General features: G+C 45.4%; 1 protein-coding gene across 1 annotated transcript in view; it reads right to left on the bottom strand.

Moving 5' to 3' along the window:
• Window positions 1-19,068, bottom strand: part of DNAlig4 (DNA ligase 4) — a 115,249-nt gene that overhangs the window by 8,362 nt on the left and 87,819 nt on the right. Inside the window, exons 30-32 of the mRNA XM_068393203.1 lie at window positions 15,243-15,508; window positions 11,876-11,977; window positions 8,553-8,656 (exon numbers count right to left, since the gene is read on the bottom strand). Coding sequence (XP_068249304.1) covers window positions 8,553-8,656; window positions 11,876-11,977; window positions 15,243-15,508 — 472 coding nt within the window. The remainder of the gene's footprint in view (window positions 1-8,552; window positions 8,657-11,875; window positions 11,978-15,242; window positions 15,509-19,068) is intronic.

The following is a 19,068-nucleotide window of genomic DNA, read 5'->3' as shown; positions in this document are numbered from 1 at the left end:
CAACAGCTCCAACAATACCTGGTGGGTCACTCTGTGGTGGTGATGAGCGACAACACCACAGTAGTGGCTTACATCAACAAACAAGGAGGTACCTTTTCGCAACAGCTGACCTCAAACCACTGCAGGTAAACCATGCTCCCTTGTGTTCCTAGTATTAAGTTAATACTGTTACGTCCCCATACCCTGACAAGGTGGTATTGGGAAAGTACTAGTCTACAAGTTTCCATCTAAAGAACTTCAGAACAACTTCCTGGGACGAGTCACACTTCTTCATACCTTCACACACAGCTTGCGTAGCAAGGTTCTAGCAAGTTGCAGGGACTCCTTATTTCTTCGGTGCTGATACACTCAAATAAAGAGTCCCCGGGGAAAGCCAAAAGCCAGTACTGGCTGGGACATCCGCTCTTCCTAATGGTTGAGTCACCCCTAATAAATAGTGTGGTTTGTATTACAGTTACAGAACAAATGGCAAATTAGTAGATAATTTGTATTTTTCCTAACTATACAAACCTTAGCTATTTAACCAAACTTGCCCGCCACCCCTATCCCCCTTGAAGTCCTACCTCCAAGCAAAGTGAGTTCAAGCACAGGTGTGTGTGTGTGTGTGTGGGGTGGGGGGGGGGGGGTAGCAAGCTACCCTCCCCTAACCCCGCTAACTAGCGGTGTGGGTAGTAAACCCTCGTTAAATTTTAATGGCTCGTCATTTCAGTTACGCCGAAAGTAATACCCCTATTAAATAGCTAAGGTTTGTATAGTTAGGAAAGATCACAAATTTTAAGTAATTTGTATTTTTCCTAACAGAACTTACCTCGAACTACTTTCTTAGGAGGGACGGGAGTGTGTTCGGGGGATGGAGCCATGGTGCAAGCAGGGCCCGTCTCGTCGGACGATCTTATGTGGGGAAAAACTGCTGCAGCCTCTTCTCCCGCCTCTTGGGCATGCATTTCAGGTGAGTCAGCAGCCGAGGGTGCCGCCGTCAGACCCCCCCCCTCACGTGGACGCCTCCGAAGATGCCCTTCAGATCACCCTTGAGTATGGAAGAGGAGTTCGAGACCTGGTTCCCCAGCGAGGAGCTCCCCCCCCCCTCCCCTCCAGCGCCTTCAGCTACGTTCCCGTCCGTCTTCCTGGACCTTTTGTCACCGACTGAACGCTGTGTAGACCCACCAGCAACGCGGAGCGACTCAGGTCCTTCAGTGAGGTTCTACAAGTCGTCGGGCTCCTCGGTCGAGGCCTACTCCTACTCCTCAAAAGACGGTGCCCCGAGGGACAATAGGAGACGGCGAGATAGGTCCCGCAGAAGACGGGTCACGCTCACGATCCTGTTTCAGATCCCGCCACGTGGGTAGGCGCTCTAGATCCCCCAGGGGAAGTTTAGGAGAAGCGGATCCCCGGAGGAAGAATGGGTGCGGGTCGTCATCCCATGTAGCCAACTCCTGGAGGCGTCAGCAGTCCCGGGCACCTAGGGCCCGCTCACCAGTGAGGTACGTACCCAGCAACAGGTATGATCGGTGGAGGGAGTCGTCTCTTCAGGCCCCAAGCAACAGGCATAAGTCCGCGGAAGTTCCGACTCCATCCGCCCAGCGGAGAGAGTCGCCCCTTCGGCCTGGCAGCCGCGTCCCGGCCTCAAAATCAACAAGAAGTCGTCTGGAACGAGAGAGACTCCTTCCCCCCTACGGGCAAGCCCACAGACCCCTGGACCTCCGGAAGAAGTGAGAAGTCCAGGGCAGAGGCCTCCGTCCCTGCAGCGATGCCCGTCCTACACCTTGAACCGCCGAGACTGGACCACTCCAGGAAGATGCCTCCTCCCCGTGCCGAGCAGCGGAGCGTCCGACTGAGAATGTAGATGACGGTGTAGAAGGTTCGGCAACGAAAGTTTCGGCCTACAGGAGAGTGATAGGCCTCATTAGGCGTCACCACAGGCTGGACGAACCTGAGCCCTCCACTGACGAAGTCTGGCTCTTGAGCCTCAGCAGGCTGGTGGATGCACCTGTGCAACAGAGGCCCTAACTAGCCCTTCCTTGGGCTAGGGATGTTAGGCTGGTTATGGCACACGTTGACAGTATCGTGGCCAACCATGCAGAAACTCCCAAGAGCCAGAGTGCCTCCAAACTTCTCCAGGGCCTAAAGACCCAGAGCCGATTCTACCTTCCCGAAGGACACCGCGCGGGTCCCTGTACGGTGGAGCCAGCAGTCGCCATCCTGGGACAAGGAGCAGCAGAGGAGAGGGCTACCACTGCCCCGGTTTGTTTCTCCCCTTCGGAAACTTCAATGATGGAGGAACTAGCCAAGGACCTGGTACACGTATCATCTATGATACATGGCTAGATTGGTGGGCCTCCACGCTGGTGGGGTTTCAGTCCTCGCACGACCTCGCAGTCCCGGAGAACCAGGCCTTGCTGAAGGAGCTGATTAGCTCGGGAGGTAAGGCCCTAAAGTTCCTCTCCTACTAGTCCATCGCGCAGGCCGCCAATTGGATACTGCGGAAGAGGGACACTGTGCTCAACAAGCTCGTCAGGAGGCTCCAGGACAGAGAAGCGAGGTCCCTGAGGAGCCTACCCCTGTGGGACGACTCATTGTTCCCCCTGAAGGCAGTGGAGGAGACGGTAAAGAGGGTCAGGAAGCTAAAGGATGCGGGAGAACCCAGACCCCCTCCAGTGAGAAGACCTGCCCATAGAAGGACACGCTCCGACGTCTCTCCCTCCTCACCTAGCCAGCCCAGGAGACGCCCCTACTACGGCCTGGCATCAGCCTTCGCAGCACCACCGTAGAGGAATGCCTGCTGCGCAGTCAGCCTTCAGGCCTTCCTATTCGGCCGCCAGAAGAGGTCGTTCAGGCCGTGCCTCTCGAAGGAGATAGGGAGAGAGGCCCCCTATTCCTGCCGATGCCTCAAACGTTCTTGGCAGGCATGGCGAGACTGCGGAGCAGATCCGTGGACCGTAACAGTTCTGAAAGAAGGGTACAGGTTGCCCTTCCTGGCGGACCCCTACCTCTGATACCAGTTCTGCAGGCGGAGTGATTGGCACCCAAAGACCCCTTGAGAAGGACGGCCCTACAAGAAGAGGTCTCTGCGATGCTGGCGAAAGGGGCAATAGAATCAGTCAAGAACCTGGGTCCAGGATTTGACAGCAGACTCTTCCTGGTGGAGAAAGCGACAGGGGGCTGGAGACCAGTCATAGACCTCTCAGCCCTCAACATGTTCGTGTGCAAAACCGACTTCAAGATGGACACTCCATGTCGGTCCTAGCGGCCTTGAGGGAGGGAGACTTCATGATGTCCATAGACCTCAAGGACGCATACTTTTAAATCTCTGTTCACCCCTCCAGCAGGAAGTACCTAAGGGTAAAATGGGGTACCCAAACGTTGCAGTAGACCCTCTGCTTCGGTCTGTCCACAGCCCCTCAAGTCTTCACGAGGGTCTTCGCAACAGTCTCAGCCTGGCCACACGAACAGGGTATCCACCTGATTCGGTACCTGGATGACTGGTTGTTGCTCTCAGCCTCAGGGGAAGTACTGACAGAGCAAGGCGCGAAGCTCCTGCAGTTCTGCAACGTCCTGGGTATCATCATCATCAACCTGGAGAAGTCCCAACTGATACCCTCTACCAGGATGAACTACCTCGGGATGTTCCTGGACTCCCGGTTGGCAAGAGCCTTCCCTTCCGCGGAGAGACTGGACAACTTGGACCAGATCCTCCGGCCCTTCCTGTCGGACCGGCCCAGAAAAGCCAAGGACTGGTAGAGACTGATAGGCCACCTCGTGTCGTTAGAGAAGCTAGTCTCACAGGGGAGACTCAAACTCAGGGGAGTACAATGGAACCTGAAGGAGACCTGGAACCAGAGAGACTCCCGATGTCCCCGGAGACATAGGAAATCCTAGAGTGGTGGTACGACAGATCAAACACCCTCAAAGGGATGCCCTTGAGATGCTCCTGTTCACAGACGCACCCAAGGAAGGTTAAGTGCTCATCTCCTCGACAGCACAGCAAAAGGAAGATGGTTAGCCGAATACAGTAGAAGAACCTGCACCTAAACGTGCTAGAAATGATGGCGGTGCAAAGAGCGTGCCTAGAGTTTGTCCATCGAGTCCGGGGAAACACCGTGGCACTGATGTGTGACAACGCCACAGTGGTGGCCTACATAAAGAAGCAAGGAGGACTGAAATCAAAGGAGCTTTGCAACCTCACACTGGAGTTTCTGGAATGGGCCGAAGTAAAGCAGATCAAGATCTCGGCCAGATTCATCCCAGGGAAGAGAAACGTCCTGACCGACGGCCTCAGCAGAATGGGTCAAGTGGTAGGGTCCGAGTGGTCCTTGCACCTGGAAGTGGCCAAGACTCTCATTCAGAAGTGGCGCTTGCCAGTGATAGAGCTCTTCGCCACAAGACTGAACGCACAGCTCCCCGTGTTTTGTTCTCCTGTGCCAGATCCGGAGGCGGCGTTTGAGGACGCCTTCCAACACCCTTGGGACAACCTCGACGTTTACGCCTTCCCTCCCTTCGGGATGCTCAGGCAAGTCCTCAACAGGGTGAGGCGAGCGGGCAACCTGTGGATGACTTTGGTAGCCCCCTGGTGGCCGGAGAAGGAGTGGTTCGCGGATCTAAAGGAACTGGCGCGCCTTCCACCTTGGCCCCTTCCGGACAGACCAGACCTTCTCCGGTAACCGCACTTTCAAAGGTTCCACGAAAACCCTCGGTCCCTCTGCCTTCACGCGGGGAGGTTATCGAGCGTCTCCTGAGGAAGGAAGGGTATTCGGCGAAGACGGCAACAAGGATGTCAGGGTACCTGAGACATTCGTCAGCCGCAGTATACCAGGCAAAATGGGCTACCTTCACGAAGTGGTGCGTCGCGAAGAACATCAAGCCGTTGCAGGTCTCCATCCCGGAGATAGCAGACTTCCTGGTCTATCTCAGGGATGAGGTAAACATGTCCATTCCAGCCATTAAAGGAATCCGGGCTGCCCTGGGCCAGGTCTTCCTCCTGAAGGGCATCAACCTGGATACCTCCAGACACATCTCGATGCTCATCAAGAGCTTCGAGCAATCATGCCCCCCTCAGGCCGTTAGGGTGCCCCAGTAGGACGTGGCTAGAGTCCTGAAGATGCGGTCAGAACCTCCCTTCGAACCCCTAAAGGACATCTTAAACAGAACGCTCACCCTCAAGACAGTTTTTCTGTTAGCGCTGGCATCAGCAAAACGGGAAGGGGAGATTCATGGACTCTCATACGAGGTATCACACTCGAAGGGCTGGCGTGAAACTACCTTCAGGTTCGTACCATCCTTCGTGGCCAAGACTCAGAATCCAGCAGTCTCTGGGACCCCAAGTTTGAACGATTCTCAGTGCCGGCAATCCCTCATTTGGACAACCCAAGGGACTTGCTTCTGTGCCCTGTCAGAGCGGTACGGAAGTACTTAGAGAGGACAGACAGACTTCGACCCGAAATCAAGAGTCTGTTCGTCTCCTCAGGACTAGTAAAGAAGCCAATCTCCAAGAATATGATCTCCCTCTGGCTACGGCAGGTGATCATGAGAGCCTACAGTAGTGTAGGGGTTCCTTTTCCAGGGAAGCCTAGACCCCAACGACATCAGAGGGCTAAGTACTTTGTTGGCCTTTGAGAAGAACATGGCAGTGGGCCAAATCCTGAGGGCAGGTACATGGGCTAGTCGGTCAGCCTTCACAGCTCACTACTTGAAGGATTGTTCGAGTAGCATGATTCAGGCCGACACCAAGGTGAACACTTTGAATAGACTATTCTGTACTAAAAACTGGAGGTACTTCCTGGAGGAAGGATTACTTTGATCTGGAAGTACCCATCCTTCACATCTAACGTCATCACTGGCGGCAATCTACATCTTGAATGGAGTTTGATAAACAAACTTTCAACGCTGAGAGATCTATCACGGGTCTCCAGCCTCTAGATGCCTTCTCGACAAAAAAAAGAGCCAACTGGAGAAGCCTGAAGACCCGTTGACAACTTCCTTGAGAGCGCCTTTCTCCCTTCTCTACTATGGTCTTGACTTTTTGGGTAAGGTCCTTCATTAATCCCTGATGAGAGGACAATGACTTCATGGAGGAATTAGAGGAGTGAAAGAGCTTATGAATGGGATGTGGTACTTTAACTTATTGCATCTACCACCCACACTTCTACCCAATGATGTAATCACTTCCACCATCTGGATTGCAGGCCTCCCCCCTGATACTGTGGAGGGATCAGTTCCTTTTAACGTGAACATTGACCTCGCTTCTTTCCTAGATTTACGTGCCCTTGACCTTGTGTGATGGAAAAAAGGGTGCTCGCTATTGTGGGCCCCATACAGGAGCAGACTGAGTTAGGCGAGATTCTGGTTTTAATGTTACCTTATGTGCCTGCCTTACTACAGGCAATGGTTTTTGATGTCCATAGGTTGAAGCCGCCCATGGTTGTCTGAATGAGGCTTAACCGTGGAGGAGGGAGTTTTGACTCGACTTCTCCACACTACTGCATCTACTGTACATCCTTTGAAAGCAAGGTGAGACCTCTGATGGAGGTGTTACAGTTGTACAATTTCTCGATCTCTCTACAAGTGATCGGCCTTAAGCCTCTTAAGGACCCAGTTAAGTCACTAGTTGGTAACTTGGTGGGTAAGAAACTCTACTGCCCTCATCCCCGTAAGGACACATTCTTGAAAGCCTTATGCTTGTTGGGGTCTGTAAGGTTTTCAGTATCAGTGAGAAAACCAACAGTATCTGACCAATGGTCCACCCCAGAAACTGCCTGGAGAGTCACCACCATGTTCAGAGCATCTAGACACCTGTGACAGAAAACTCAGGTATTGCCTACCTGACTCAACGTACGAGTCAGTGAAGCATAGCACACACCAGACAAGCATGCCATTAAAGTGAGTGCTGCAGGTATATGCATCGATCTAACACCATGATGGATGACACACATTCCCTTACCTCTGGGACGGGGGACTGAGAAGCACATGTTCTCCTACAATCCAAGGTGTGTTGATGACTCGTGTATTTTTCCCTCGCCTAGAGTCAGGGGAGAGATCGCACCTGTAGACAAATTCTGAATAAAGGTAATGGGAGAGCTACGAACTCTTAAGTAGAGGTACAAGCTGGTGCTTTTGAGCTTCCTGTGAGACATCTGTGATTCCCACAGGTAAGGACAGGTATGCAAGTTTGTGTTTCTGTTTTCTCTCAAGCTTTGAAGGGCTGCCTAGCTCAGAGGGAGAACAGTCATGCCTGCTTGCATGTCGTGGGATGCATTGCTTTTCAATACTCACTTGTCTCCCTCTGGAAAACATGCAGAGGGTGCATTCTCTGGGAAGACTCCAGCAGGAGGCTCTTAAGGAAAAACCCCTGCAGAGAGAAAGCTCGTTTTTGGGGCAGAAGACCAAGGAAAGACTCTTCTTGGCTTTAGTTCGGGATGAGCCAATGGTGTCTAGCAGGAGCAGAAACTCCCTTCTGCATAGCCCTCAGAGCCAGTGCCTCCATCAGCCTTTTCTTACCTAAGCATCCTCCAGGAGAGGCTGACTGGGAAGAGACAGAAGGGAGTGCACCAGGAGAAAGGGAGAGAAGTCAGGATTTTTTTCGACCTCGAGAAGGACCCTTCCTCCTGCCGCACACTTCCCCTCTAGGAGGATGGCCATTCCTAACACTCATTGCAGGGTGAAGCCTGGCTCCAGGAGGTCCTCTGGAAAATGAGCATATAAGGTGAGGATCAGTCTTCCTTATGGACATAAGGTGAAGCACTTACGACCCAACATCCCAGGGCACACATGCATATCTGGCATCCTCATTGCAGCAAATGTGCTGAAAAAGAAAATTAGCGTAAACCAGTAGTCCAGTGGTGGGAACACTAATGGCTGAAATTAAAGTTGTTTGTCAGTGAGCTAGAGGGGGTTGGTGGTTCCCAACTATCAACAAGTAACTATTGGTTGGATTGTTTACACCTCATTATAAATTTTAATGGCTGCGTACTTCAGCTTCACTGTAAATCTATCCTATTTTATATGAAAGGACAAAGATTGTATATGTATGGGCAAAAATAGTAGATACAGCACATAGCAAAGGATAAGGAGACCATAGCAAATTAATTCCATACCTACAAAAAAGGGTTTGCATATGTATTGGAAAAAATAGAGTAGATTCCCCTCATACCAAATAATATGGAGAGACTAGCAAATTAATTCCATACCTACAAAAAAAAAAAAAAAAAATCTAATCTCTAAATCTAAAAATTTTTCAAGTAAAATGCTAAAAGGTAAGAAAATATTTTATGCCATGTTGAATGACTGCAGTGGAAAGCATAATATTTGAGTTCTTACCATACATTTTAGATTACCTTAAAAATGTGTGATATTGCAATTTACTACAGTATTCAAATAGCATCAGCCATAAAGAAAGCATGCTTAAGACAGCATTTTCTGAATTGGTAGCACTTTAATGAAGGGACTATAAATTGGAACAGTATGTATACAATCCAAATTCTGCCATCTTTAATTTTTTTTTTTTTTTTTTTTTTAGAAATGACAACACAAAACACCTTTCAAGTTCAATTATAACTTACCTACGAGTAATGATTACATGACTAGCTTTGGATAGATTCCTCTCTGGTGTTCCACCATGCAATCTAAAAGCAAGTGTTGGAAGGTCATTAGAGTCACCATCATACTGAAAGGGAGAGATAAATTCATTTGACAAATCATTCTCATTATCGGTATGATTAAAAATATTGTTTATAGTGTCTAAATCATTGTTTGAGATTGTGAAATGAAAAATAGGGTTTTCCATTACATAATTAACTGAAGTTAATATAATAAGCCTAAGCCCTCTATGAATAAAAATGAAGTTTATACACTATAATAACTTTTTTCATACAAAACTATTAATAATATATATAGCCGTCACTGACAGATAGTAACTCTTCTCATCTCTTTGAGTAGATTGGATGGGGGAATGGAAGGTGAACACTTTGTATCTGTTTGAATGAAACCATATCACATGTTTCAGGGACCTAGCCTTTTGATACTGGAATTCAGCAGAGATCAGAGTACTGTAAGGCTCATTTTTTAACATTAAGTAAATTTTATTGAATAATAATCTCATACAGTAATTTCTAGAATAAAGTAAACCATAATTCACATTTATCACATATGCTAGCTAAAAGAAGAAGAAACTGATGTAAATAGCCCCTTTCCATGTACATTATTAACTTTGTCATAAAATGTATACACAATAGTCTGTTTTTTCTTAAAAATATATTATCAAGCTATACCTAACAGCAATCTTAGGTACTGTACTGGCTGAGGGCAGGAAAATAAACCAAGATCTCAAACATTGAAATGGTTAGAATATACAATAAAAATGGATGCAGAACACTAATTTGAAAGTAGAATTATGTATGTAGAAGAAAAAAAGACATATGATCCAGTAAAACATAACTTGTATTCTTCCTAGCCATACAAGCCCGACTTCCGTAAGAGGGTATGTCGTCAGTGGAACTAGAACAGTCGTTGAAATTGTTAACAACGTAGTTAACAACAGGTGGCAACTGTGGGTGAATAGCCCAACCCACTCTCCCGTCAAAGATTCTTAACTTTTTAACCTTTGGCGCAGGACTTAAAGGGGGTGATCGAGGTGTTTGTATAGCATTTACCCAGATTCTCTTTCTTCTGTCACAAATAAAATTTCTTAAGGTGAAATTAGTTTTATTATGCTATTTAGAACTTTAAGGCTTACAATTTGAACCAATCTACACAAAAATCTATATAATTTCTTACATCTATGCATTGTGTGGTTGCCATTTAGGTATTTTCTGTACAATGTGTTTACTGTACATGATCAATACTGATAATGTTTGTTATCTATAGCCAATTTAGCAATTAGTTAATATTAAATTTGAGAGAAATATAGGTACCGGGTGACACAAAACAAAAACAGTCATCACCTAAACTTTAATAACTTTTGAAATAAATAATCAATTCCTTTTATTTTTCAGATTTATCAAGAAAAATTAATGTTCTAAGAGTGTACCAAATTTGACCTTCGAGATGCCATGGACTACTGAGGAAAAGACATTTATAGTGGAAGCATATTTTCAGTTGTGCCAGACTTCCTTGACAATGTATGGTTTTCGGACGAGGCACATTTCTGTTGTCAGGTCACGTGAACTTGAAGAACAACATCTTCTGGGGTACAACACCCCACGAGTACTGTTTGCAAAGGCCATTACACTCGGTGAAGTGCACAGCCTGCGTCGCCATCTCCAAACATGGCATCATTGGACCATTCTGTTTCGAGGACGACAATGAGCGGTCTGCGACAATCATCACCGAGCGATATGTCCAGGTGTTTGGCAAGTTCTGGACAGCACTTGGTCGACGGAGAGGAGTCATCAGGGTCCTCCAGTGCTTCCAGCTGCATGGTGCCACCCCCCACACTTCAAACGAATCATTGGCATGACTACAGCAGTGTTTTCCTGACCGACTGATCTGCTGCAGGTGTGACCCGGAGTGGTCACCGCATTCACCGGACCTGAAGCCCGCCAGATTTTTATCTCTGGGGGGGTACCTTAAGCACAGGGTATATGGAAAAAACCCCCATACTATCCCTGACCTGAAGGCAGCAATAACAGCAGCATTAAGAGTAATCCCAAGGGAGGAATGCGGGAGGGTCATCAAGAACTTTGCCCGCCGGATACAAATGTGCCTGCAGTGCCGGGGAGCTCATTTGGAGCACATTTTGGAGAGCCAGTGAAACAAAGAGTTTTTGTTGTACAGACTTGAAACTTTGGAGATGTCTGCTACACAGGCTTGACCTAATGTAGCTAAAGTTTTGTGTCGATCTAAATAAAATTTTGGAAGTTTTGTTTTTTGGTGATGAACGTTTTTTTTTTTTTTTTTTTTGTCACCCTATATAATGCTATAAATTACTAAATTATATTAGATAAAATTAACTATGATATCTATGAGAAGTTATTACCTTGTTACGGCGAAAATGCTTAGCGGAAACAAAGGCTAAAATCCACATTAACAGATAGCTTCCCCACTCGTGTTACTTTTGTTATTATATAACTACTCTATTAGGAAAACCTGTTCCTACACAAATACAAACCCTCGTCCTTAATTAGAGTGCTTCCAACAAAGCTAAATAATGACCTAAACTCTTAAGGGAGTGGTAATTACTGCTGAATAGAGGGGAAGCCCCACCCTAAACTGGCTACTAAGTCCTCACAACCATACTTCCAGCACCCTTAACTGGTTGTTTTAATCTTTTGCTTTTAGATACAGTAATTGAGCTGGCACATTGTAATCAGCATGGGATAGATGGATACTTAGAAGATAGGACGGTTTTGCATTGGTCTCCCGAGAACTGTAGGTATGTGACAGTATTCTGTGAAAACATATCGATAGTCACATTCTTGTTAGACATCATTCCTGTTCTCTGTTTAATATAGTCCCTTTCTTGTATAGCCGGGTGAAGACGACAATTACGTAGTCCTAAGGAGGTTGGTAAACCTTAGACACTGATGTGCACCGTTGGGGAAAGAAGGTTTTACTGCTCCCGAGTATTACGCTTTTCTTTTCCCTATGTCTCTTTCCATTCGCAGAAACGCGGTAAGGACGTATTTTCCCCCTTTACGGACGAAGAAGACCAATTGACAGGAATTAGGTAAAAATATCAGTTCATGTACAACAAAAAATCTGAACTGTTGAAACATGAGTAAATAGTTATATACAGTAACATTTGTGTTCAAAACAGGCCACAAGTGTACTGTACACAAATTACACATTTGTGCCTAAATGAGATTATTCAACTTTAATATCTCCCAAGTACTGCTGATTAATGCCCATGATATTAAAATGGTAAGAAACTTGATACAATACTCACAAAATAGGCAGCAGTAAGACGAAAAAGACCATTTATGTCCCCAGGGTCACATAGCTCTTGATCTAGCTGATGCATCTCTTGTGGAGACAGCTTCTTCCATGACTGAAATTAAATACATTCTGAAATTTCATCTAACCACAAAAAACCATAAATACAATTGTAAAACAGAAAATATAGATATGTAGTATTCAGCTGTCAGAACAAGAGCTCTCCAGATATGACAGCAAAGTTCATGTAATGAATACATTAAATGCACTTTCAAGGACAATGCTCTTTAAGTTACATTATGTAAATTAAAAGGTATAACAAATAAATATAAAACATCAGAATGTAACTCTAATTGCCTTACAAATTATATTTTTTCTGTAACAATATTTATGATATTCAATATCCATAAAACTAGGGGAAGTATTTGCAGTAACTGAATTTTTCTTAGAAGGGAGGAAGATGGAGGTCGCCAAAGCTACATCAGCAAACTTGAAACAGACAGTGTACGGGGCTGTACACATCTGTCCTGGATGACTACCGGGGTATCTAGAGAAACTGGGGCACGGGTCATCTTGGCGGTCCGTGACACCGTGTGCGGACGGGATGCCGAATGCACTATTGCCGACAGACAAGATGCCGAAAAGACACAAAGCCGAAAGGCCATGAAACCGAACGGTCGTAAAACCGAACAGTCATGGAACCGAATGGTCATAAAGCCGAATAGTTAAAAATTAATGACAGAAAGAAATTTTGAAAATATGAATAAAACCAAGTCACCCATACAGTTTGACAGTGGAGCTCATTAAGACAGGACATGGTGGACAGAAGCTCCTTTATAATGGATAAACTTACATTGTTGATAAAAAAGTTAATAATACCACATACTGGAGATGCGAGAAAAGAAAAGTATGTGAAGGAAGAATAATCACAACGAATGCTACTCGGCCAGAAAGTTCTTTAGATCATCCACATCCGCCAGATAGTGTCCACACAAGTGTTCTAAAGCTTTGGATGATATGAAAACAAGAGCCAAACAGACAGAAGAGGTTACAAGCAGTGTAATTAATAAAACCATTGATGAATTGCCTCTAAGCATTTGTGGCTCTCTGCCAAAAAGAGAAACTCTTGGACGAATGGTAAGACGTGTAAGAAATATTATCGATAGTGAAGATTTCAACATAACAACGCGTGGAGAAAACTTTCGTCTTTATGAAACTCAAACTGTTACCATTTTTTCGACAGAGAAGAATTTAAAATTATTATCGAGAAAACAGACGTGGTTTGCCGATGGCACCTTTGACTCTGCTCTTCTCGGGAAACAGCTCTATACAAAACATGCGATTATTTCGGAGACCAAAACCATTAGTGTATTGCATAAGAAGTAAAAAAGATGAGAAAACATAAGACGAAATCTTTACAATTTTTAACAACAAAGGCATTCCCGAGCCCGATTCAATAATAGTGGACTTCGAGCGAGCGACAATAGACAGCATTAAAAAAAAAAAAAAACTTTCAAAATACATTGATAAGAGGATGTTTTTTTCACTTTGGACAAAGTTTATGGCGAAATATTCAGTCTTGTGGATTACAGCAATGGTATCTCGAACCCAACAATGCTCATTTCATTAAGCAGTTATTAGCTCTTGCCTTTGTTCCACCTACAGATGTGCATGGGATTTTTGACCTTTGCTAACTTTAATTAATAAATATTGAATCAGTATTTAGTACTAATTCAAGTGACCGAAGAGTCAGAATGAAGTATTAATTGTTCACTATCTTTTTCTTTATTTTTTAACCATTCGGCTTTATGACCGTTCGGTTCCATGACTGTTCGGCTTTGTGACCGTTCGGTTCCATGACTGTTCGGTTTTACGACCGTTCAGTTTCACGTCCTTTCGGCATCTTGTCTGTCGGCAATAGTGCATTCGGCATCCCGTCGTAGTACCCGTGACACAGGGCCGGGAACCACACGGATGCCGTCCAACCCCCTCGAAAAAAAAGAGATGATTTCATAGGGTGCCCTATCCCTACGACTTTGGCTGGATTTCTTCGACCTTTCTCTTTGTCATCTGAAAAGATGAGTTGGAATCCAAGTCAAGAGGATGATAACAAGGAGGTGGAGTAGAAGGATGATGTGGAAGAGGAACAATAGTGCATATATTTCTTCCTCACCATGGTTCTCGCTCCTGCTCTGCAAGCAGTGGAAGAGGTCTCGGCGACCGTTGAAGACTGTTCCCACGAAGGGAGAAACCAAACAGGATGCTTCAATAGGAGCCACAACACTGGGGCACACTGTCACAGGGGAAAGGGAAGGCATACAAATCCACGCAATAAGCAGGGCTTAAGGCACAATCACTGATACCGAGGGAGAAGGAATAGAACCCAAGATCCCTGGCACGAGGGTGGGGGTACCGTCACAGGGGAAGGAGTGGGGATCAGATCCAGGGTTAGGCATCAGGGTCACACCGGGACCAAGGGCAACACTTCTCTTCCCCTTACCCTCAACTTTTTAAACCTTTTTACCATCACTGGCCACGGCTCCTGACTCTGGCATCTTACCAGACTTGCCACCTTTTTGTAGATTGTAAGGAAGGAACCACCATGCCCCTCATCTCTAGCATTACCGGAGACTTTTAGGACACGGTTAAATGTCCTGGAGGAGAGGGTAGACTTGGCTATGAACTCCCTCAAAGAAGTCATGGAAGGCATACCTGGAAAATCTAAGAAAGCCCAAGACTTCCTTAGGTCAAACTCGTCGTCAACAGCTTGCATAGTCATGGTTGAAGGGCCTTCAGCATCAGGAGGGGAGCAGTGAAAACTAGGGGTTCCCGGCACACTAACAAAGCCTGAAAAACTAGCCGATGTCACCCCGTGACCACCTGACCCCCTGCAGTATACTCCCCAGGGACCGATCCAGGGATGGCAGTAGCAGTCACAACCCCTGAAGAGACAGAAATGGTGACAGACTTTGTCCATGTCTTCTTGGGTGTTGCCCAGTCCGACTCCAAAAAGTTCCTTGCTCGCTTCTCCCTCTTCAGGGCATACGCCTGCCACTGTGCCGGAGGCCACGTTTGACACTCGGAACACAGAGATGCCTGTGAACAGATGTGACCCCTACACGAGTGAGTGTGGATTTATAGCCAACTTCGCCGGAAAACACAAAATTCTTGCTTTCATCCTATATTCAACAACTACACTGAAAAGATAAAATATCAGTTTAGGTAGAAGTTGTACTATACAACTCTTACCTAATCCAATCACCATTTTTATAAATGCTAACTATTCCACTTCAACGACAGATTCCAGTTTGTATGATGCTTAGGAACAAATCATACTGCTATTCAATGCTAGTTATGCGAGCCATAAAATTTAATTTTACCTTTTCTTTCATATTCTCCATTATTCTTTTGAGTGTCCGTTCATCTACGGGATCTGTGTAGCTGTCACCATATTCATCGAAGAGCTCCTTTATGGTGTCTCTTTTTCCATCAACAAGTGACAGCACATCTAAAGGTCCAAAGGGCATCAAAGAACTCCTTTTTATGCACAATTCAATCCATGATGGTCGTACTATATTGTGTGACTTTACGTAATTATTCACTCGAACAGAGAATGTATCTGCCACAACACAAAAGGTGTCTTTTTCTGTAATAAAGGATATAAAATTGAGAACATGGTTCATCGAGTTTTCGAGACAATAAGCTTTTGTTTTTATTTATTACACAATGTAAATGAGTGTACAGTAGTACAATATCAAAATCCTATCCTGGTAGCAAATACACTACAGTAAAATATTACAAGAAAAAATAGTGCTTCAAGTTGAAAGAATCAGCTCATATCAATAGTGTACCTTCACTTCCAAAAATATACATGATATTACATTAATGGGAAATTCAAGGAAACCAGGTTACTTTAGGTAATAAATCAAATAAATTTAAAATAAGTATATAAGACTATTCTGTCAATTCAATTCATATTTTCTGTTGGTTATTAAAACCCATTGAATATGAGATAAACTTATAAATATTCTATAACTTACTATAAAGATCTGGTTGCCCATTTATTTTCAAATATTTCATTCAAGTATAAACCATATGTTAAATATACATATACTGTATTCAATGCACCAGTTGAAAATGAGGGTAGACCAAATATCCATAAAGTGGGCGGCCAGCTTGTAGCATAAGCTCTTAAATGACATGGTAACCCATACGAGATGACAAAGTCAAAGAAAGTGTATTTGTAATTATTTGGAGGGCAGCGACTTATGTCATAAAATCTCTATGGACCATAAACCAGAAATTCCCTATTTTTGGGGTATATTTGGCAAGAACATGTTTTAATAAAAGAAAAAAAAAAACCTATATTCTGTTTCTTGCCCTTAAAAATGACAAATTAAGAGATAATTTGCATTTTTCCCTAACTAATACAAACCTTGAGTTATTTATATGGATATGCTTTCACCGGGTAGCCAATTAAACTTTTAGTGTGAGGTGGCAACCCTACCCGGACACTGGGTAGGGGCTGGCCAGGGATACCCGACCACCTGTATATACAGTATATTCGAAGATAGGTGATCTAGTCACTTTTTCTTTTTGGCTGGTAGAGAGTGGACGTCTCCTCTCTCTCCTCCTCAAGGCTTAGCCATAGACATCGGACAAGTTGTTGCTTAACGCTCATCTTTCTCTTTTCAGGTGTGAATGCACTTCTTCATTGGCGATCCCATGCGAACCTGCCCTGGTCGCGCAGGTTGCCCTAGCGGGACCTTCATGTCTTCGGTTGACACCGACCCTCACTCAGTATGCCTGAACTGTAGGAGGAGTCATTGCAAGTAGGTCTCGCCTTGTGACGAGTGGAGTGGCTTACCTCCCACTGGAAGAGATTTGGGCGTCATAAGAAGAAAGCCAAGCGTGATTGTTATCCCTCAGAATCTTCGTTGGGGGAGAAGAGACTGCAACCTTCTTCATGCACTCCCGTATCGCTTTCCGGAGCTACTCTTTGCTTGTCTTCCTTCAGAAAGCGATTGAGTAAGAGCGCAGACTCTTAACTCCTGGGCAGCCTCGGGGTACCAGGGGGTTGTTGCTTTTCCTAGCGAAGCACCTTCTCCTCCAGGCATCGGAGTGCCATTCTCTCTTGTAGATGTGTTGCAAGCGTGGCCGTCCTTGGGAATTTCTGCTTCCCCTTTGAAGCAGGCTCTTTTTCAGCTCCTTCAGTGTGGGGCTAAGAAGGACCCTTCTCCTGTGGCTTCTTTCGCCCTGGGCATTTGCGAGGTCCTTCTCTCGCCCTCCGAACGGCATCCTGAGAAATCATTGTCTCCTAATTTGCAGCCCTCTATTTCTCCCCTTAGGGATGTTTCTCCTGCTGTAGTAGTAGATCTTTAGGTGGGCAGCTTTCCATCTGCTCACTGTTCACAAGGACGAGACTCTACATCTTTTCGTCCTCCTAGACAATCATCTTTAGGACGTTATTCATGACGATCCGACGATCAGATAAGCGATCGCAGGTGATCAAGATCTTGGCGCTCTTCCTCGCGAAGGCGTTCTTTAGGGCTTCACGCTCACGAGACCAAAGGTCATAACAGCCTCTGTGCTCTTCCTTGCGAAGGCATGCTTATGAGAGTTCACGATCACGAGACAAACAATCTCCGTCAAGATCTGAAAGCTTGCTTTCACGATCCCACTGCTCATTCTAACGAGGGCGACGTTCACGCTCACAAGGATTATACTGTACTCACATTCATGAAGGCAACACTCATGATCATGAAGGCGATACTCACATTCTCAAATGAGGCACTCTAGACACTCACAATCACAAGCAGGGTGCTAGCCCCTGTCCCCTTCGGGGTCTCAGGAACTTTGGCTAAACGATCGCCCACGCGACTCTCACCAACACATTCGACCGCAGCGAAGGACTCTCCACCACTTCGAGTCACCCCTGTTCTGAAGCCTCTATCCCCGCCCCTGGCGAGTGTTGGTCGACCTCCAGTTTCGAAGGAGCCTCTAGGGCCTCCTTCTTCCCAATCGCTACCTGCGGCTCATGAAACACAACCATTAGAGCATGATTCTCTTGTTTTCAAGTGTGAATCGCGATCGGTTACAGCGCCAACAACTTGGGCAACAACCTCGGCTATGACTACCTCTAGTGGTAGGCTGATTCTTTCCCTGAAGGGTTTAAAGAACCCCTCCAATAAGTTTACGGGAGTTCCCATCTCACACAATCAGCCTCTTTGACTAACAAAAGAGGACATCCTTATGCCACAGAGACTCTCCTTTGGAGAGCTACGGGCACCTAGACGCCATCCCATCAAAAGGCATTCTACTCCTCCTGGACTCCCGAAAGAGACCCAGGACTTTTCGAAAGGAGGCATCCTCCTTCCTTGGTATGATACTTCAGTATCAGACCTGAAAAAGTCCTTCGGCTTGGCTCCTTCATCACAGCCTCGCCCGTTCCAGGCCAAGGCTACCCCGCGAATTCCATTAGAGTTAAACATTAGGTTCCCCTCACCATGGTGGTCTCTTGGACCCCAGGGTAGAATCTGTCCAGAACAGGGCGTCCTCAGTATAGAGCCAATCCTTTGCTTTAGCCAAGAATAAATCTAAACAAAGCCTGTCCTAATGTGTTGTTTGTTGGTAAAATGACATTATTTAGATGGTCTAACATTATCCTGATAATGATGAAGATAAAGACCTCGATTAGAAGCTGAAAGTTATGTGATATTTTTAATACTGTATACTGTAGTGATTTTATACAGTAAAACTGAACCTAGAAATGAGAATAATATGCATGTTGGACGTGTTTGCATGAAAACAATTGAAACTTTTTTTTCCTGCTTCGGAAGGTTGGACAGACGGTAAAGGTTTTTTTATCCGACACAATATGACTTCTTAGGTGAAGCAGGAATTGCTAGCAATTTTGGTGAACCTACCTATGTCAATGAATGTGACTTTTCAATTCAGTTATGGAAGAAGAGTATACAGCAATAGTAGAATAGAGTTATGGAGGAAGAGATTACAGCAGTAGTGGAACAGAGGAATCATTATCAAGACTAACTCACTGTTGGATGTGACCATTATAGCAAGGAGATGAAAACTAGGGTTTTGCCTCTCAACAGTTTAAGGTCTCCTATTATCTGAAGAATTCCAACTAAGAGCCAACTGTATTTATTTTTGCTTTATTATGACTCATAACTGGCATTGATTCAGAGT

This window comes from Palaemon carinicauda, chromosome 19, assembly GCF_036898095.1.
Source record: "Palaemon carinicauda isolate YSFRI2023 chromosome 19, ASM3689809v2, whole genome shotgun sequence".
Lineage (NCBI taxonomy): Eukaryota > Metazoa > Arthropoda > Malacostraca > Decapoda > Palaemonidae > Palaemon > Palaemon carinicauda.
The sequence above is the reverse complement of the archived record's forward strand: the minus strand, read 5'-3'. Positions and strand labels throughout refer to the sequence as shown.